General features: G+C 44.2%; 1 protein-coding gene and 1 long non-coding RNA gene across 2 annotated transcripts in view; one reads left to right on the top strand and one right to left on the bottom strand.

Moving 5' to 3' along the window:
* Positions 1-15014, top strand: part of Abca4 (ATP binding cassette subfamily A member 4) — a 139060-nt gene extending 124046 nt beyond the window's left edge. Inside the window, exons 44-50 of the mRNA XM_028760380.1 lie at positions 1187-1328; positions 5195-5329; positions 6064-6167; positions 6247-6339; positions 8800-9049; positions 11029-11115; positions 14666-15014. Coding sequence (XP_028616213.1) covers positions 1187-1328; positions 5195-5329; positions 6064-6167; positions 6247-6339; positions 8800-9049; positions 11029-11115; positions 14666-14788 — 934 coding nt within the window. The 3' untranslated portion in view covers positions 14789-15014. The remainder of the gene's footprint in view (positions 1-1186; positions 1329-5194; positions 5330-6063; positions 6168-6246; positions 6340-8799; positions 9050-11028; positions 11116-14665) is intronic.
* A 6091-nt stretch (positions 15015-21105) lies between these two features.
* Positions 21106-22104, bottom strand: part of LOC114614853 — a 5176-nt gene continuing 4177 nt past the window's right edge. Inside the window, exon 2 of the long non-coding RNA XR_003710388.1 lies at positions 21106-21466. This is a non-coding gene — a long non-coding RNA (uncharacterized LOC114614853). The remainder of the gene's footprint in view (positions 21467-22104) is intronic.

The raw sequence follows: 22104 nt of genomic DNA, 5'->3' as shown, positions 1-22104 counted from the left end.
CAGCAGCGCCCGCACACAGCATGCTCACAGCGCTCCATTCTGGTTTGTTAGTGGAGACAGACGTTGTTGACAGCTCCCCCACATCCACTTGGCTAAGACCCCCTTCCTTTACCCAAGAGCCCTGCTCAACACAGCCCAAAAAGCAGGGAGAGTCTTGAGCATACCCCTCGGACTCTGATAAGATGAATCTGGGATCCCAGCCCCCTCCACGGCCATGTCTGGTGAGTCTGAAGCAAACACACTGACAAAGATAGAGCCAGGTCATGGCTGAGTACACTTGCTACCCGTCTGCCACTTGCCAAGCAAGTGGTGGTAACAGTGGCAACAACAGGAATTATGGCGAGAGGGCTCAGTGGCAGATATAACAGGAAGTTACTAGGTGACACTAGTTTTAGTATAGATGAGACACCGTCTGCTATCCTAAGGTAAAACTGAGCTGCAATTTAGAGAGAAAGCAAAGATTTAAAACGGGGGCTTGCAGCTGGGATAACTCCTGTGAGTTTGGAAAGGTTCCTTCCTTATTTCCCTGAGTGGTTTTAACTGACCCACCTATACCTTGAGTGATCTTTGTCACAACAGGGAACTGCCCTGGACTCTCTGTATCCCATCCTGCTATAGCTATCCTTTATTAATAAGCTCTGATCTGTAAGTGGTTAGACAAAGGTGATTGGACAAAATGCTCTATGCACAGGTTTTTGTTGTTGTTCCAGTCAATACATTTTCAAGTAGGGTATTGATAAGGGATTAATCAGATGGGGAAGATAGAGATAGTAGTTATCTGATTATCCCTCTTTGTGAATAAATACAGAGGAAGATGTTTACTTCCACTGGAAGGTATCACCTTTTCCAAGCTACTCCTAAATGTCTGGAAGGGATTAAGGTCCCTGACGATTCATTGATCATTTCTTAAACTTTTGCTTCTAAGCTCTCAAGCCAGGAGATCCAACCTACTCATTCAAGCGGCAGGAATCATCTTAGCTGTGTGAAACTTGGAAGAGTCCAACTATTTAAAGCTCAGCGCTCTGGAAGTTTATGTTTCTAACTAAGGGATCCCCACTTTGATTTTCAAGTTCCGTGTGTTTCTAAATGGAGAAGGTCTTGCCCCATGGCCAAAGGCTCTCCGACTCCTGCTGGCTGGTCACCCCCTCTGTGAAGGAAACTCACTCGTTGCTCTTTCTTCTTGCAGCATTTTAAGTAATATTTCTGATGTCCATCAAAACATGGGCTACTGTCCTCAATTTGATGCGATTGATGACCTACTCACAGGCCGAGAACATCTTTACCTCTATGCCAGGCTGCGGGGTGTGCCATCAAAGGAAATCGAGAAGGTGAGAAACAGTTTGTCGTGGCCATGTGGATCATTGGCAAACTATGTGCCTACATTATGGAATATAAGGAGTATAATCATGTAGAGACAGAAAACTGGGCACACTCTCCACCCATTCCAGCAATGGTCATGCCTACTGTGTGCCAAGTCCTGACCTAGAAGCTGGATATAGCAGTAAACAAAATGAGCACACACACAGTAAATTCTTGTCCTGGAGTCTGTCTGGTGATACATGCATTTTTTGTCCTTTAACCCATCAATTCCTATAGGATGAAATGTAAAAGTGGCAGTTTTTTCTAACCCAGCTAGCTCCCAAATAATTGAGACAGAGACTTACAGATTTAGTCAACAAGCTTTAAGCACAATAACTGTGCAGATATTTCTGACCTTTTATACTACCTAGCTACTTCCCAGACATATCAAGTTAGTTGCATTCAGTCTCTCCTTGGGATCACTCTGCTGTAGTTGTCTGTGCTCTTGGAGAACTCCCTTGGCAACCTCCTTTTCCTCCTCTTCCTTTTCCTCCTCTCTCCCCTCCTCTTCCTCACCCCCCTCCTCCACCTGCCTCATGGCCCTTCTTCTCCTGGACAATTGCCTACTTCATGGTGAACTACTTCTCCCTGAGTCTCCTGGCTGGGATTGGAAGTCCAGCCTTCCTATATACTCTGCCCAGTCATTGGCTGTTCAGCCTTTTATTAACCAATCATAGATAATTGAGGAACATTCTTTATGCCACATTGATGCAGGAGATCCTTCAATATTCATAACAAAGCCCACATCCATGCCAGATCTTAGGGCACAGAAATCAGCATCTGCAACACGCTCCCAAGACCAAACCCCAACAAATCAACATTCTGGAGACTTATCCTGATGGTCTACAAGTCACAGTACACAGTGCTTATGCACAAGGCCATTCATTACACAAAGTACCTGATATCACCTAAATATTTAGACATAGTCAGCTGGATGATACAGGTGACATTCTGATGCTGGTGTAGGAAAAGAATAAGGATGGCCTCTGCGGCACGTTATGGACTTATTGTCAGGGTTCTTTCTAATGTTACTGTATGAGAGCAGGTAAGGTGTGCAGGTGAGCACATGGGACGCTGCTTTTATATAAGAAATAGGAAAACAAGAAGTGGATGTGCAAGTGTTTAGCTTTACAGGTAGAGCCTACGAGGGGTAAACCAGCACACCAGACAACAATGATTTTGGTAATAAATGGAAATTGGGGTGAAAGGCAGATGGGAGGGAGTCATGGTTCTCTGAGGTTATCCTTTTGTTTGGCTTTGACTCATGCAGATGTGTGCATGTTCTACAGATTCAGAACTAAGACTGCATCAGTAAGAATAAGAAGAGAGATAAAAGTGAAAACAGAAAGAAAGCCAATATAAATGGAAACAAATTACTCTGTGTTAAATACTCATGAAGATAGTGGGGTATTTGTCCTGAGTTGTGGGCAAGGTAGAATGGGACAAAGTTCTTCAATTTTTGAGCGATTTTTTTAAATGTATTTGCCTCTTATATTAGTATGGAAAACATAATTCTGAATTGTAGGTATGTGACAGAACTGAGTAAATGAACAAATGTGTTGATGTCTGAGATGCTGGTTCCTTTTATAGAGGAAGTGGCATGTACATTTAGGAAAAGGGAAAGCAAGAAAGAACTCAGAGGAGTGGATGGGAACTGGTGATGTCACTGGGTCCTCTTGAAATGTTTATGTGCATGGGTTTGTGCATAACATAGGTGTGCATATATATATATACTTGTATTGTATGCATATGTGTGTATATGTCTGCCTGTCCCTGTCCATGTCTATCTATCTATCTGTCTGTCCTATGAGAGGACAAAGGCACAAAAATACCCTAATAGCAATGGACACACCTAATATCCAGATTTTGATCCTATACCATCCCTGGACAGGTGGTCCTGGGTTCTAACAAGCCGTGGAGAGGAACCCAGACATATGCACTCCTCCATGGCCTCTGCATCAACCCCTCCCTCCAAGTCTCTATCCTGCTTAAATCGTTCCTACCCTAAATGCTTTTGATGATGAACAGCACTATGGAAGTATGAATGAAATAAACACTTTCCTCCCCAAAATGCTTTTAGTCACATTGTTTCATAACAACAATAGAAACCCTAAGTAAGATACCATATTAAAGACTGTGTTACACAGCAATCATCAGTAGACTGTCAAGGAGGTTTTCAGATGAGAAATGAGATAGTTTACATAAGTCTAAAATAACACCGGTATAAACTGCTTATTGCTTTCCAAGTAGGTTTGTAATTTTTCAATAAAAAATTAGATGACATGTTAATTAGAGGAACAAAATTAATGTCATGTAGCACGCCCCCAGATATGATACCCTGGAAGGCTCCTACTTCACTTATGTAGAACTCTGACTGACGATGTACAACCTGAATCTTATTTAAAAAAAAAAAAAGACAAATTCTAAAGAAATAATATTCCTTTTAAACGAAAGTGAGAAAGAGGGATTATGTGTTTTGAATATCAAAGTTTGTGGAAATATCCCTGATCACAGGGTGCTAAAGAAAAACGGTGAGGGCTATAGACATGACTACATGGGTAAAGCACTTGTGCAAACGAGAGGACCTGAGTTTGAATCCCCAGATCTAGATAAAGTCAGGTGTGGTGGTGCATGTCTGCAAACCCAGTGCTGCTAACAACAGCCAGATGGGAGGGGAGCAGGAGAATACTCAAAGCTCACTGGCCACAGCATGGCCATGAGCATGTGTACGGCTCATGTCATACACAGCAGTGAACAATTAAGAGACTGTCTCAAAAGAAGAGGAAAGGGAGGAGCAGCATTCAAGGCTGTCTCCTGTCCCTCACATGTGTGCTGAGTCAAGTGTGAACTAGGCTGGTGCATGACACTTCCACACACGTACACACATTGGGTGTGGGGAAGGGTACTTGAAATCATTTCCAAATAATAAGTTTAAGATGGAGACTGCATCCTAGTGGAAGGATAACAACAGATCAAGTAAAATATTCAGGGAGTTAGAGAGCCGCAAGTTCTGAGACGATTATTAAGCAGAAGACGATTGTTGGAATGAAGTTTGTGCTTGTCCATGGAGTGGCCAGTCCAAGTAAAGGCGCACAGGAAGTGAGGAAGGCTCACAGGAAGCGACATCTAAGTATAGGACTAAAGAAGGGAAGTGAGTCACAGAAGTACCTACAGGGTGAGCTAGCCTCAGAACACTTCCCAGTGTGTTCCTGGGTATGAATGTGGATGTGTGCTTGCACATACACACACACACACACATACACACACATGCATGCACGCACGCACACATGCACACAGTTCCCTGTTGGGGTCCGTCAACACACTGTTCCGGTCCATCAGCCTTTTTGTTTAAAAATAAAAATCTGTCTCCTCTGACCTGGGAAGTATAACAATAGCAATATATACCCCACTGCAGTGCCTGCTACAGTGCCTGCCTGGCTCATGCTAGATGCTCTGTACATATTCACTAGACGCACAAGTTATAAGGTTCCAGATGTACCCCTGCTTGGGGGGGTAGAGCCAATGGGTTTGAGATACACTGTCTTCTCAAAGAGACCCTAGAACTCTTGGTGAGATGTGTAGTCTTTGAAAGGCTGAAGGCTCTTTCCAAGAGGGCTGCAGAACTCAGGAAAGCCACACTAGTGAAACCAAAGGTCAAGAGTAGAAAAGCTACCTTCTTACCTTAAAGTATGTGCTGGTGGATACCTGCCAGCAGATGGCCCTGCCACACCAGGCAGGATGACAGCAGAGAACACAGCCTTAAACTGAACAGTGCTTCTTCCGGGAGCCTTCACTTGTTCATCATCCACCAGCTGAAATTTCTTCTCTTTCCTAGGTTGCCAACTGGGGCATCCAGAGCCTGGGCTTGTCTCTGTACGCTGACCGCCTGGTAGGCACCTACAGTGGAGGCAATAAGAGGAAACTCTCCACAGCCATAGCTCTTACTGGTTGCCCGCCCCTGCTGCTGCTGGTGAGGACATTGTGCCCTGCAGACTGGAAATGTCTCTGCATGTCCTGAGTTGGGAAAATTAATTCAGGGCTTGCAGCTTTAGAAAGACAACAGTTTGCTTTTGTCTGGATCATTCACTCACATGTTGTCCCTTTAAGGCAAATTAGCCAAGTGTTTGGTCACAGCAGTCTGGCCTTCAGTGCCGGGAAGTCTCTTGAAGGGCCGGAAGCTCAGAATGGGAAAGCCCTGTCAGCTCCAGGAAATGTTACTATCTGGTTAGAAACTAGGATGAGAAAGTCTGTGTATACTGGAGCATCTACTTGTATCAGAGGCTCTGGGGACCCTCTCATGAATTGGACCACAGTAGAGTCCCTGAGTCCATGCAGTCTGGGTTTTAAATGACACAGGACATAGAGAGGACTGTGAAGTTACTTGGGCTATCTCCCTCCCCTGACCCTTCCTAAGGATAATTTTATTGTTGCCTTTATTAATTATTGTTATTGTTCATATTATTATTATTCTATTTATTTCTATTGTCTTAACCTTAATTCACTCACAGCTAACATGGACCTAGAGGTGTATACCATGTTTCTGTACTCTCCAATTCCCTCCTGCCTTTATGTCCTACAAGACATGGTTCTGCCTTGCTTGCTGGGAAGTGGTTGTGCACTTGTCCGTTAGCCCAGGAAGGATGTAATGATGGAGAAAGACCAACTCCGAGTCCATATCTCCCTGTTTTCTCTCCTACTTCACAGGACGAGCCCACGACAGGGATGGATCCACAGGCACGCCGCATGCTGTGGAATACCATTGTGAGCATCATCAGAGACGGGAGAGCTGTGGTTCTCACCTCCCACAGGCAAGAGATCCCCAGGGAGGTGGAGGGAGGGAGGAGCACCCCCTACCTTCTGTCTCACTTCCTCTCTCCTGCTTGTTAGCATGGAAGAATGTGAGGCGCTGTGTACACGGCTGGCCATCATGGTGAAGGGCACCTTCCAGTGTCTGGGCACCATCCAACACCTCAAGTACAAGTAAGCAGATGAGGGGCCTGCCTTCTACTACATTCTGTGGGTTCCTCCAGGCCTTGAGGTCACTGTGGACATCTGGGACACTTGTGTCTTCATTCCACAGGCGTTGGCTAGTGATGGCTGGGCCAGACTCTAGAGGCAGATGAAGAAAGCTGATGAGATGTTCTATCCTGGGCTAACTGCTTGTGGTTGGAAGCTCATAGGAGTCTCTGGATAGGAGAGTTCTGACTGGGACATTTACAGAGCTGGCTGGGATGGGTGAGGGCCCTGTCATTGACCCCGTATCATCCCACATTTCCCTACAGATCCAGGACCTGTGACGCATTTTGTGAGGTCTACAACCAATGTAGGAATGAATAAGAGACCAAATACCTTGAGAACCAGTTTTTCTTTCTAGAATATTATATCTGGTTGGGTTTGAAAAAAAATGACCATATGTCATGTGACAAACTAATAATCTTGAGCAATATTTCCATGTGACCATAAACTCATAAATGGTTAAAGATAGTTCCTTATTATAACTTGTGAGGTAAAGCTAACAAGTCATTAAAACGAGATTATCAGAACATAATCTTTCCTCACATCCTAATATGTCAGGGGAAGAGTGTATTTATAGTTATCACTCTTTCCCAGGCCATTAGAATATATTTAACATGGCTATGCAGAGCCCAGGGTATAAGCTATCAAGCTAGCTGGTTAGTATAACAGAGAATGTCGCTTCTTTATGCCGAGATCAAACCTTAGGGAGTTCATTGCATGGGAGCCACCATCCTTCACATGGGTGGAAAGATCTAAGATATATGGTAAATTTGGCAAAAGGGTTTTCAACCCCGATTTATTTCTTTGGTAACCACCATGTGGAGACTACACAGATAGTTATGAAAGCATCAACATGTGAGATCACCAGGCCCATGTCAGCAACTCCCCATGCCTAACTGCTAGAGTACATCCCCCCGTTCTCCTTCTCATTCCTCAATATCCTCATGATAGCCCAGGTAAGGGGAGGGTGTCCCCATGTGCAAAGATGGCTGACTTCCCGAAACTTGCTGGCTGATAGCTTCTTACTGTAGAGACAGCCCTAGTTCACAGACGAAGTTCTCCAATAAACTTTAACGGATACGATGCACCCCAACATAGGTTATCACAGTCACTAGCCAATGATTCATACTCTTTCTGATGGACCATTCTTAATCCACATAGGGTGACCAGCAAACCAAGTGAGGAGTAGGAAGGGACATCATTGTTAGTCTGCTTTATATCACTGTAACAAAATACCAGAGAAAAACCTGACATCAAGAAGGAAATGCAGGGGCTGGAGAAATGGCACAGAGGTTAAGAACACTCTTCCAGGGGGTCCTGAGTTCAATTCCTGGCAACCACATGGTGGCTCATAACCATGTATAATGAGATCTGGTACCCTCTTCTGGCCTGCAGGCATAAACACAGGCAGGCCACTGTATGTATAATAAATACATATTGAAAAAAAAAGAAGGAGGAGGAGGAGGAAGAGGAGGAGGAAGAGGAGGAGGAAGAGGAGGAACAGGAAGAGGAGGAGGAGCAGGAGGAGGAAAGGCTCCTGGTTCTATTGATTTGGGCCTAGGGCAGACAGAACATCACGATGATAAACGTCATGGTGGTGGTAATGTGTGGTAGAGAAGCCTGCTTACCTTAGCAGATTCTAGGAGAGGGGGAGAAACACACACACACACACATACACACGTGTGCACACACAGACATCTTTCAAAAACATGTCCCCATGATCTGCTTGATTCAGCTGGGTCCCACCTTTGATGGAATCATCCATTGATAATGTGAGAGCACCTCATGATCACCCCTTAAGGCCCCACCTCTAATCAGTGCTGCAGGGAGGGCCAAGCCTTTATACGCAAGTCTTCAGCAGTCTATCATATCCAGACCACATCAAAGCTCCACAGCCTCATGAACTTTCCTCAGGGACTAGTGCCTTCCCAAGCCTCTGTTCTTTCCTAGCAAACCATATAAAAGCCATTCAGTCTTCCCCACATAGAGCTGAGTGCTCTAGTCATGTCTTTATGGGTGGGCCCAGGATCTCTACAGGGGGCTACAACCACCTTGGACTTTGGCAAGTATGTTCATCCAACTTCACCACACAGACATTTAGACCTCCAGAAACTGATGCCAAACATTTTTTTCCTAGTTTTAAACATGCATAGAAGGTCAGTGTTGTGGGCTTTTAAACCCTATTATGCCTGATGAGTGTACTCTTTGTCTGGGGATAGCCTTAGCTCTTACAGTTCTGTACACACTGTGCACTTGCTAGGTTTGGAGACAGTGATAAGTGTACTCTTTGTCTGGGGATAGCCTTAGCTCTTACAGTTCTGTACACACTGTGCACTTGCTAGGTTTGGAGACAGTGATGAGTGTACTCTTTGTCTGGGGATAGCCTTAGCTCTTACAGTTCTGTACACACTGTGCACTTGCTAGGTTTGGAGACGGATACATTGTCACAATGAAAATCAAATCCCCAAAGGATGACTTGCTTCCCGATCTGAATCCTGTGGAGCAGTTCTTCCAGGGCAACTTCCCTGGCAGTGTGCAGAGGGAGAGACACCACAGCATGCTCCAGTTCCAGGTCCCCTCGTCCTCCCTGGCCAGGATCTTCCAGCTGCTCATTTCCCACAAGGACAGTCTGCTCATCGAGGAGTACTCAGTCACCCAGACCACGCTGGACCAGGCAAGTCCACCCAGGGCACTAACGTGCCAGTGGGCTGTGCCCACTGTGCTAACACCTGACAAGAGTAGAGGGTAACATGGAAGGCAGGCAGGATGTCCTCGGTTTTAACACACTGTTAGTCTCTGTCCCTTAAATTCTGGCATTTCAGAAATGTTTTTCCAACACCATTTTAGTCATTCACAAACATCACTGACTATTATTGCTTCGTTTTCTTCTTATATTTCATGCTTGCTGTTTTATGGTGGTAGCTGATTTCTTTTTCTTTCCAAATCAACTTTTCCATGTATATAATCTGAAAAAAACAAATAGACATATTTAATTGTACGGCTCAGTGAGTTTTGACAAACAATTGGTTTTTATGTAAGTATTTATTTATTGGTGTGACTGTGATGTTTGTGTGTTCATGTGTGTTTGCATGTGTGCAGGTACATATGAACATGGGTGCATGTGTATATATGCATGTAGAGGCCTAAGGTTGACATCAAGAATCTTCCTCGATTGCTCTTCCTCCTATTCTTTGAGGCAGGGTCTCTCAATCAAACTCAGAGCTTTCCAACAATATGGATACTCTTGTGAGCCAGCTTGCTCCAGGGATCTCCTGTCACCACCTTCCAAGGCTATAACTATAGTTTGTCATACTTACCAGACATTTATGTGGATCCTGAGGATGTGATCTCTGGATCCATACTAGCATGACAAGCATTTTAAGTATTTTAATGGCTGAGCTGTCTCCATAGTTCATCTTTACCCTTTTCATCTTGTGTCACTGAAATGCTGTCTTCCAAACACCACATCTCCATTCTTTTTTCCCCAGACAGTCCCCAGCAATTACCACTTCACTTTATTTCTGAAGATGTTGTTATGTGTAACCCAGGACTATATGTAAGATTGCTTCCGTGTCCCTGGTGCTGGGATTACATGTGCTAACATGTCTGGCTCTGTCTACTTTTTTCTATAAAATTGTTGATATCTATCTATCTATCTATCTATCTATCTATCTATCTATCTATCTATAGATAGATACATACACACACACACACATACACACACACACACACACACACTCCTAAACATATAATTACAACCTGATTTGTCCTTGTAATGTTACTTACGTGTATATGTTTTTGTCCAACTGCTGTGCTCTCCTTCATCATTCCTTAGATATAGGATTGCTATAGTATAGTTCTTTTTGTAGGATTGGGGCTACAGGAGTGCCCCTACAATCCACATTGGCATGTCTACTGGTGTCTTCCTTGTTCAAGTCCTTCTATTGTCTATAAACCCGACTACTCTAGGTTCCTCCTATAAGTGAATAGTAATTGTCGTTTTCTGACTGACATAATGACCCAAGAGTTCATGCCTACATTATATCATGTTCAGAATTACCTTCCTTTTTAAGACTGAGGAATGTTCACTTAATCCACATTTTACTTATCTGTTCATTCATCAGTGAACATTTGAGTTTTTCCTGGGTTGTTGGTGGATTGGCCCTTTCTAAATTTCTTTTTGCTGTTGTTGTTTTGTTTTTAATAAACACTCTTAAAGACCATTTGGTAAAGCAAAGCAGGCGAGTGTTTATCTCTAAAGAAGCTCTTGCTACACTTAGGCAGGTGACAGTCACATTGGACTTCTTCTACAGGAGTTCTGGCCACACTATTTGTAGAACAAAGAACACAGTGTAGAGCAGTTGCCTTTGCTCAGTTGTTTTTAGAGAGCCTGGACTCTTGACAGCTGCCTTACTTATCCCAACTTAGCATGCCCAATGTCCTTTGAACCCTCTAGCAAACCCTTGGGCTCAGGAGTCTAAGAAGCAAGCCTTGTTTAGGGCACTACTGTGGAGGCCTGTGTCAGGCCACAGAAGGAAACAAGCTACACCAGCCTGGCTGTCCATCAACTGTGGGAAAGTCAGAGCAAAGCATATAGGTGTTGTGATGTCCCACTTTTCTGGAAACTTCTACTTACTTTTCTCTTGCCTGCAGGTGTTTGTAAACTTCGCTAAACAGCAGACTGAGACCTATGACCTCCCTCTGCATCCTCGGGCTGCTGGAGCCAGCTGGCAAGCCAAGGTATTTCTACTGCTCTCTCCCTGCCCAAGCCACATCTCCACCTGCCCAGATCATGCCCACAATCCTCTTTGCTAGGTCCCAGGGCTTCTCTATTAGGAGCTGGTCTCAGTTGAACACTTGACACAGTTGAATACATGAGTGGCTCCCCACTGTCATCTGAAAACCATTTGGATGGTGTGGGTGAGTGACATTTTAAGAGCATTCATCTATGTGTGCCTGCCTGTCCAGTTCAAGTTGTCAGGCTTGAAGGCACATGCCTTTATCCAGGGATACCACCTCACAAGCTCAAGGATTATCTTTGAAAGAAACTGTTCCACACATTTTTTGCTAGCAGCAAAATAAATAAATTAATTAATTAATTAATTAAAAAAATTTTAAAAAATCTCCAAACTTTCACATTTTAGGAATGAGCAGGAAAAGAAAGAATATTGAAACTTCTTGGCTGTTGAGATATTGACAACACTTTGGAGCTTAAAAGGAACAGGGCTGGGATATTGTGCTTCAGTGGTAGACATGTCTGGTTAGAGGCAATGGTTGGAAGGTGGATTCTTTGTTCTTCATGGAAATATCAAGATGGTAAAGGAAGAAATGATAGAAAGTGACAGAAGGTACAGGTTCTGGCCCAAGATAAGCCTGGGATTGACGTCCCGTCCTGCCCTGGCACAGTGCCCACACCAGACACTCAGCTCCCAGTTTCCCAGGTTGAAAAAATGCTGGAGAAAGTAGTGGCGTTGATGCCAGCAGCCAGATGGCTGGGCTTATTCGTGAGACTTCACAAGGACAAGTAAGTTGGCCATTCTGTCCAGACTACTGGACAGCAGATCAAATCAACTCAAAGTATTTTTTTCTTTTTCAAAAAGAACAGATGTGAAAAAACCTTATTTCCCATAAAGTTCCTACTCTTCCAAACCAATTTCTTGTTTGCAAGAAAAGCCAAATACAGCTGAAAAGCAAAGCTTCTCTTTTCCAAGAGCGTGCTTCTAATAAATGTGTCACCACCCCATGGCCACTTGCAAGGTCGACTTTGACTCTGCCACCCTCCTGAGAGCCCTAAATGCCTATCCAGGGCAGTTTACTTTGACCAGTCTTCTAACTGTTGTCTCTTATTTCATTTCTCCATCTTACAGTTGCCGTTGATACAGGTTGAAAAGTTATTCTCTGAGAGTCACTTACTGTCATGCGTCCTTTTAAAACAGAGAATACATAGATGGCAACATTATTTCTAAGAACTACCAGTGGCCCCTTCCCCATACCATGGCATACTATTTATTTATTTGCTTATTTATTTGTTTGTTTGCTTGTTGACTGGATCTCACTGTGTAGTCCAGGCTATCTCCTAGGCCATGGTCTTTCGGCCTCAGCCCCCTGAGGGTTAGGATTACAAGCGTTTGCTGCCATAGCCAACAGTCTTGTCCCTCCTACAGGGCTAAACCAGATAAATAACCTCTGGAGCAGGCCAGGGTGTTCATGGTCTGTGATGTGGACTGGTCAGTTCCACCTTTCCCCCTTGTCTGCTGTGATCATGTTTTTACTGTGATGTCACTTTGTTTCTTACCAATGTTCGAGAGCCTACTGTAACACATGGGTTAAATTATCATTTTATAATGAATGTTTTTCTTTTCTTTTCTTTTCTTTTCTTTTCTTTTCTTTTTCCAAGACAAGGTTTCTCTGTATAGCCCTAGCTGTCCTGGAATTCATTCTGTAGACCAGGCTGGCCTCGAACTCAGAAATCCACCTGCCTCTGCCTCCCAAGTGCTAGGATTAAAGGCGTACACCACCACTGCCTGGCTATAATGAATGTTTTATTCAAAATCTAATGCTGACCTAATAACATAGTATCTTCAGAAAAGTTTACAGAAATCCTTTATATGGCATCATATATAAATCTATCATAAAACATAGGAATTAAGTTCATGTCTACACTATACCACTTAAGATAATTTTCCTTAAAGTACTCTGAAAACAAGTAACAGGTGAATTATCTCAAGGGGTCTAGAGAACATTCCTAGCTTGTTCAAGCAGGAAAGCCAGCTTCTGGAAGTTCCTCAGGCTGATGGCTTCCAACCTCCTGGTTTTGAGCACAGATTGAACTGATACTTTATTATCTGGAAATCTGCTTATCGAGTATGTTTTAAAGCTCTCCAAAAAGACCTGGTCCTAGGAAATATCTCTTGGAATTTTGTGTTATACACTCTCAGTCTGTTTTATGGAAACAGTTGTGTTATACACTCTCAGTCTGCTTTATGGAAACTGTCAAGGTCTTGCTAAAATTGGCAATCAAAGATCTGTTAACCTAGAAGTCTCCTGAACAAGCCAATCATTTTACACCCATCATATTGGCTTCAGACAATCAGGAGCAACTCAGAACAACGATTCTTATTTTCATACACAGAGGTTTCCCGCACATCATGTTTATCCTTTAGTTATATTCCTATGTGTTTAAAGTACCTGCAGCCTTGACATCCCTGTATTAAACTCAGTCTTCAGCTGGATTTGGCTTTTCTTGAAATTAAGAAATTGGTTTGGAGGAACAGGAACTCTATAGGAAATAAGGGTTTTCACATTGGTTCTTTTTGAAAACAGATCTCAAAGTCTGTTTCATCCCTACATGCAATTGTTGACTTCTTCCTGGTGGTGGTGGCATACACCTTTAATACTAGCACCTAGGAGGCAGAGGAGGGAGGACTTCTGTAAGTTTGAGGCCAGCCTGGTCCATAGAGTAAGTTTCAAGATAGCCAGGGCTACACAGAGAAAGCCTGTCTCTGGGTGGAGGTGGGGGTCAGGTTGGGGGTGTGGATCCATAAAAATTTGTATGTTTAAACCAGATAATTGGACAAGCCACATTTTGCATAGATTGGAAAGGGCCACTTCCAACCCTCTCCTTCCCTACCACCCACCCCAAAGCTGATGTTGGATTGGGAAGGTAACCTACAATTTATGATTAGGGATTTTATATCTTTAGCTAGAAAGCTGGTGAGAAAAATGTACATTTCTCCAGGTTTAGTGCACAAGTTTAATCTAGATTCACTACCATAAACGCCAGTTGAATCTCTAAACAAACTGGACAAAGAGAAGTGTAGGCTCAGGGCTGAACTCAAAATATAATTTCTTGGCTTTTAAGCCAGCAAGGTGATGGTAACTTTCTCGAGTTAAAAAGACACCCAGGGCTGGAGATTTAGCTCAATGGCAGAAACTCTTGTCTAATACAAGGGCCTAGGTTTGGAGCCCAGCATAGGAGTAGGGAGTATGGTCTCCAAAACATCCATTGGAAGAATGCCAAGGGTATAGCTTTCTTCTAACATGTAAACACATACAGAGGCATGCAAGGCTCCGTAACAAATCCATGGATCTTAGAGTCACAGATAAGAAATCAAGGCAGCCCACTTGGTGTTCTGATAGGATCCCAGTTCCTTCAGCTGAGCTCCCTCCAGACACTGCTAGTGGTTACTCTTTTACACCTAAAAGTTTATTGCTCCAGAAACCCAGGATGAGAAGTGTCCACGTGATCTCCCACAGGTCTCCTTCCTTCCACATTGCTTTTTCCATGTAGGTTGAAGGGAAATCTGGAAGACTGGAGACACAGGAGCCTTTGCCCACAGGATCATCTGAACGACGGGCTAACACAAACAACCCCACTGCAGCAGAAGATAAGCACACCAGAAGTCCACAGTGAGCTGGAGGAGGTGCTTTCAGAAAGAAACCCAAATTCACTGGCTTACCCAAACTCCTAATGGCAAAACTGACCTATTGGAATGGTTACCTTTTCATCCAGACCCCTGACTAGTGGCTTTGGCCTTAGTGATACTTTCATTCTGAATGGATCTGCTTTTGTGGAGTGGGAGGGGTGTGGATGTGTGGGTGTTATTTGGGAGGAGGAATAAAAAGCAGTCTCCTAATGAGCTATTCTACTCATTAATCTCCTGTTCTGCACGAGGCCATCAGTGTTCGGCCTCGTGTACAGTTCCTGAAACATTCTCAGAGGGTTGAGCTTCCATGAGAGTCATTGACACAGCCTTACTAGTTGTGGCAAAAATCCTGCAACACTGGGGAATGGGCTCGTTGTAGTGTCATGCATCAAAGTCTTCATAGGTTTGGGCTAAGGAACACACCCACCTGGTAATGCATGTAAGCACTAACCATAGGGAATACATGTAAAAACTATCCACAGACATTCTCTGTATATACGTTTGACATCTTTTTTTGCGTGGCATGTTTGAATGCCTACCCATCATGTACAATTAGGACAGGAGGCAAAGGGATATGAATGAACAGGGATGAGTCTTGGTGGATTATTACACCTAGTATGTCCCTGTGAAGAAGCCAAGGCCTCCCCCGTTCACCACTCTAGTGGCAGTGCAAATCAGGAAGATCAGGGTCTAAGACTGAGGCAGATTAAAGTCCTTTGCAATAGACAACTTTATTCAGAGCATCAGACAATTTATACTTGAAGGGTTAAGAAGAGTCACCTAAACCACATTTTCTGTATCCATTCTTTGGTTGAGGGACATCTGGGTTGTTTCCAGTTTCTGGCTATTACAAATAAGGCTGCTACGAACATAGTGAAACACATGTCCTTGTGATATGGTAGAGCATCTTTTGAGTATATGCCCAAGAGTGGTATAGCTGGGTCTTCAGGTCAAACTTCCAATTTTCTGAGAAACTGCCAGATTGATTTCCATAGCGGTTATACAGGCTTTGCAACCCTGTGAACAACTGAGGAGTGTTTCCCTTTCTCCACATCCTCATCAGCACATGCTGTTCCTTGAGTTTTTGATCTTAGCCATTCTGATTGATATAAGATGGAATCTTAGGTTGTTTTGATTTGCATTTCCCTGGTGACTAAGGACTTTCATGGTATGTACTCATTGATAAGTGGACTTTAGCTATAAAGTACAGAATACCTATGATACACCTCACAGACCCAAAGAAGTTAAGCAAAAGGGAAGAACCAAGTAAGGATGCTTGAATCACATTTGAAAAGGGAAAAACAGTCAAGGGGAAGCAGAGGGAGGGAGGAAACTAGGTGGGAGACGGAAGAGGGGAGAGGGAGGGGAACAAGGAGGCAGGATCAGGTGAGGGGAGAGACAGGAGAGAGGCCCAGAGGGCCCTATGAAATGGAAATCTACAGCTGCTGGGGGATGGGAGGCTCTCTAGGAAGTCCCAGGGACCTGGGATAGGGGAGGCTCCCAGGAGTCAAAGCAAGATACCTAACAGTGGGGACATGGAACCTGAAGAGGCCATCTCCTGTAGCCAGGCAGCACTCCCAGGGGAGGGATAAGGACACCAACCCACTCAAAATTTGTTCTGTCTAAAAGAAAGGCAGGGATGGAGCAGAGACCAAAGGAAAGACCAACCAATAACCAGCCCAACTTGAAACCCATCCCATGGACAAGCACCAATCCCTGACATTAGTAATGAAACTCTGTTATGCTTAGAGACAGGAGCCTAGCATAACTGTCCTCAGAGAGGCTCTATCTATCTGAAATAGATGCAGACATCCACAGCCAAACCTTAGAAGTTGAGGATATTTATGGATGAATTAGAGGAAGAGTTGAAGACCCTGAAGGGGATGAAAAACCCATAGGAAGACCAACAGGGTCAACAAACTTATACCCCTGAGAATACCTCAGAGTCTGAGCCACTTACCAAAGAATATATACAGGCTGGAACTAGCCCCCCTTCCACCTCCCGGCACATAGGCATCAGACAGCAGCTTAGCCTCCATGGCTGCTCTGTCTGGCCTCAGTAGGAGAAGATGCACCTAATCTGGCAGAGACTTGATGTGCCAGAGTTAGGGGATACCCAGGGGGGATCCCACCCTCTCAGAGGAGAAGGGGAGGGGGTGGAAGGGAGAGACTCTGCGAAGGAGGGACCAGGAGGGGAAGCAGCATTGGGGATGTAAATAAATAAATAAACAAATTTTTAAAAAGATTAGAAGGAGGAGGAAGGAGAGGAGGAAGAAGAAGGAAGGGTCACCTGAATAAATCGTACAATCACAAGGACAAGCCACACATGGCAAAAACATGTTTTTTCACGGAGGCATATAAACAAGTAACGACAGCCAATTGTAATGTAACGTGAACTTACTTCTATCCACTATACCTGTGAGGGGCACAAAAGCACATTCCAAGAAAAACAGAGATTACATACACACTCTCGTCTTGTTTACTTGGAGTTTTCTCACTAGGTCTCAGAAATCTCCTCACACAGCTTCCTCCGTGGACGAGTTCTGCCACCCTCTCTGGTGCTGAGTGCATGTGCTGCAGGGGTATCAGAAAACAGTGGCATACATGGCTTCAAGTAGTGTACACCAGAGCTTACCAAGAATTAGAAGCTAAATAGTTTTAACCCAAACTATTTCAAGTGACTGAATAAAGATGGGGAACAGATTTCTTTTCCAAGGTAGTCTCCCCCGTTCAGGCCTACAGATGGTCTTTGTTGTATAAACCCTCTTTCAGGAGCACTTCTCAGGCCAATCATGGTATGCCTGTTCTCCAGAGTTCCTGAGGGCTTGTGGGAGAGGAACACAGCGGCTGAGGCCCAACAGCTGCTGCTGGCAAGGGAACATGGGAAAGTGAACACCTGAGGTAAAGCCTTTCGTTCAGCCTTCCTGGAGGCAGCTTAGCAACTGTGACATGGGAGCAAAGACTATGCAAGGATGGGATGGGAACAGTCATCTACCTAACGAGGTTTCAGAAAACCGTGGAGTCAGTTTTCTTCTCCCATGGGGGACCCAGGGGTCAAATTTGGGACATCAGGCTTGGAGGTCAGCATCCACTGAGCCATCTTGAAGGCCTTGTGAACTCTTGAGTGACGAATTATCCTACTTCCCTCATACCTCTACCAGATCACAAGATATAAATCTTGAATTTTATTGTTCTGTTATTTATGTTCTTTCCTGGTGTTTTACTATGTAATAGATTTTCCATAAATACTAAGTGAGCAGCATGAAAATGTTTGTATGGGAAACGGCGCATTATTGGTTGGGCACAGTGCAAAAGGAAACTATGAGAAAGCAACTACCTAGAATTTCAAGATGGCAATAGTGGAGCATCAGTTTCAGCACAGGACCCTCTCAAGGTGCAGGCCTGTGCATCTCCACAGCTGCACACTCCTGAAGCCCCCTCAGTGGCTGACTCTGACCTTACATCTCAGAAGCACCTGACTGCTACCATGTGATACTCGGTCATTCTCCTCCTAGAAATGGGTATGACTTGTTGCATGGTTGCTCACATAAGATCTGCATTTCTCAGGCTCAGTGGTTAAGAGCACTGGCTGCTCTTCCAGATGTCCTGAGTTCAATTCCCAGCAACCACATGGTGGCTCACAACAATCTGTAGTAAGATTTGATTCCCTCTTTCTGCTGTGCATGAGACAGAACACTCATTTATATAAGATAAATAAATTAATTTTTAAAATTAAGAACTGCATTTCTCAAGCTTGTACTAGCTGTTCTTCCTAGCTGAACAGTAGAAGAGATGCATGCAAGGTCCAAGCAGAAGAGCCCTAAGTTCTCTTTCCCAGCTCTGTAATCTAGTAACCCAGCGTCAACCATAAACATCCTGAATGACTCAGCATGCCAGAGCACAGTTGGAAGGACTCTGGGTCCCTGATTGGTGTGGTGTATGTGGAACAGGCATGCTCATGAGAGATCAGATCTTGGGTTCAAGACTCCATCTTAGAGAACCTGACCTAAGGTTGAATTTGAATTAATGAACAGCCAGCACCTAGCAACAGTTTCCAGGTTACTCCCGATAAACCTACACCTGGCATTAGTTTCCACGTTACAAGCCCCACCCTGGCACTCCACTTCCTAACCACCACCAGTCTGGAAGAAAGCAGAAGTTAAGTTTATGCTTTGGCTCCCAGCACCAGCCAATTATGTTAAAGGGCAACAAAGTTCCATAATGCCCCTCCCACTCCCCCAAATCAGATGTGTGCCAAGCTAGAAACCCTCTTGCTTGCTTGCCATTACTGATAAAACCTGGTCCCGCAGAGAACTCGGGGCTTCACCCTCCTGTTCTGCTGTGTCAGAGATGGCGGTGTGGCTCTAGATCAAGCTTGTGATAAAGATCCTAGTGCGGTTGCATCGGAATTGGCTCCTTGGTGGTCTTCTGGGGTTCACGAATCGGGCACAACACCCAGAAACACAGCACACCTCAGAGTAGTGGCTCAAATCAGCGAGGATCCCCAATCAATAGCTTTGTTGACAGACAATATGTCAAAAACATCTTTTTCATTCACTCAGCAGCCAGATACATGACACTAGGCCAGTGGATCTCAATCTGTGGCCTGTGACCTCTTTGGGGGTCAAATATCTGATGTCCTGCATATCAAATATTCACACTTCAGTTCATAACAGCATCAGAATTACAGGTATGAAATAATAACAAAAATAATTTTATGGTTGGGGGTCACCCCAACATGAGGAACTGTATTTTAAAGGGTTGCAGCATTAGGAAGGTTGAGAACCACTGGTGTAGGCGAAGCCAAAGCTGGAACATGCCTGCAGATCCTGTATATGAGCACCAATAGATACAGGGTTAGCTCCAAAGAAGGCACTTGGCTTAGTGTAAGGGAGATATTTAGAAAACGGCACCCGGTCTGGCTTGTTCTGGGCAGCCGCCATGTTCTCGCTGCTTCTCGGCTCTGACTGGGGTGCTGGCTAGCTAGATGCACAGGCCCTGGCATCCACGAGATGCCATCATGGGGGATAGCTCTGCCACTCACCATGCTGCATCCACAAAGCTCGGCTGAACCCCAGACAATGTCTGCCATCCTTGCAGTACCCGGTAGAAATGAGACTCTTAAAGCTTAAAGATTATCCAATGGATTTATATATTTGGAAATGCTCAAATAACAAGATGCTCACACAGTTAGAATTGTTACCCAACATCTAACTTTTTGATAAGTACTATCCAGGACTGCTCTCCAACCATGTGTCCTCCTCCTTCGTTGCTAACCTCCTTTTTTATCTCCCCTTCCTCTCCTTCCTCTCCCAACTCCTCACTCCACCTACCTCTCATACTGCCCAACCGCTGAGCTCCACTGCAATGTACATTACAGCTACAATGTAGCAGTAGCAGGAAATCATCCTTTTACAGCAGTAAGCGTGCTTAAGTGTGATCTCACCTGCTCCCGCCCAAGAAACCCAAACATCTTAAGTTAAATTAAGCTAGCTTTATGTTAAATTAACCTAATAAGACCATATAGTCTCGAAACTAGTGGCTGAAACCTGACTAATCACAAGTTTTCAGCCAGCTACAGACTACAAACTGAGGAAACATGTCCATTTAAGGGACATACCAAACTGTATGTCACCAGGCTATTTCTCTGTCTTTCAATAGCATTTTCTAACTGTGGTAGCGCTCTCTGGGTCACCTGTACCATCTGATTCATCAGTCTTTTGTCAGCTCAATTAACTCCTGTTGAGTGTGTCTTTTTCTTCCTAAGAGAAAGGAGTCGGAAGTGGGATCTCAGGTAGAATTTCAGGGGTGCTAATGATGGACAGAGCTGCTGGACCAGAGCCCCCTGCAGCCTGGGCCTCTCCCGGTGACTAGAGGTCAGGGGTGAGTTCACTCTTGGATTCTGAACCCCACAAACCTGTGTTTTGAGCTGTTTGACTGATTTAAGCAACCCTTAGATTAGACTGGGTCTAGCATGAACTATGTCCAGTATCTAATTGAGTCAGATCCAGTTAGAAATCTCAGCTCTGTACATTTCAATAACGGGTTTATCTATTAGAGCTATCATCTGGGATTCCAGATAATTTAATCTGTAAGATTTTAGACTTAAACTTTTTTGTAGATTAAGAAAAATGTCTTGCACTTACTAGAGATTGAATTGCACTGACATTATCATAGTGATCCAGATGTGGTGGTGTACACCTTTAATCCAAGCTTGGAGAGGCAGAGGCAGGCTGATCTCTGTGAGTTCCAGGACAGCCAGGGTTACATAGAGAGACTCTGTTTCAAAAAACAAACAAACAAATCATCATAATGGAGACATTTAATTTGATAATACAGGCTATTTAGGGGATATATTAGAAACATATTAGAAAAAAATGGATCAAAGACCCCCATAAAGGTGCATTTTAATTGGTATACAAAAGATTGAACAGATCAATTCCCTCCCCAAATCTTAAGCAGTGAACGGAAGATGTTATAAAGGTTGACAGCTTTGACCAAATCACACTATTCATCCCGTCAGCAGTTGCTAGCCATACTGACCTTTCTGCTCACCATCTTTTCATTCTGAAGATAATAAAGAGAAGAGCTTAGGCAAACGCCATACAAAGTGAGGTCCTCCAGTCAGCCTCCCGGCATAGCCACTTTTACTCTATAGTCTAAAACTGAGAAAAAATTTTAAATTCAATCTTAAAAAGTTTTCCTAATAGATTGGTCAGGCTGACAGGATGGCTCGGTGATAAAAGGCACCAAGCCTGAAGACTTGCATTTGATCCCTGGCAATCATATGATACAAGGAGATCTTATGTCTATCTGTCCTCTGACCTGCACGAGTGCACTGAGGTCAAAGAACAACCTTTGGGAGTTGGTTCTCTCCTTCCATCACTTGGACCTCGCATTGGTGCAGAGCTGTCTCGCACTGGTACCAGCTGTCAGCTAGCCTCAGGCATCTACCTGCCTCTGCCTCCCCAGCGCTGGGATTACGAGCATGCGCCACCATGCCTGGCTTCTTGACATGGGTTCTGGAGATGAAACTCAGATCTTTCTGCTCAAACAGCAGACATGTTACCAACTGAGCTCTTTCCCCAGACCTGAACTTGTGGATCTAGCTGAATATTTTGAGAGGGCTATAAAAAAAAAGATCTAAAAGGCCAACCATATTACATCTCTCCACCTACAACAGTTATAGGGACCAAGACCAAAAGGATTTCCTTGTCTACAATGAGGTCCTAAGAAAAGATATTTTTCTTTTCTTTACACACACACACACACACACACACACACACACACACACACACACACA

This window comes from Grammomys surdaster, unplaced genomic scaffold, assembly GCF_004785775.1.
Source record: "Grammomys surdaster isolate TR1022 unplaced genomic scaffold, NIH_TR_1.0 126531, whole genome shotgun sequence".
NCBI classification, from domain to species: domain Eukaryota; kingdom Metazoa; phylum Chordata; class Mammalia; order Rodentia; family Muridae; genus Grammomys; species Grammomys surdaster.
The sequence above is the reverse complement of the archived record's forward strand: the minus strand, read 5'-3'. Positions and strand labels throughout refer to the sequence as shown.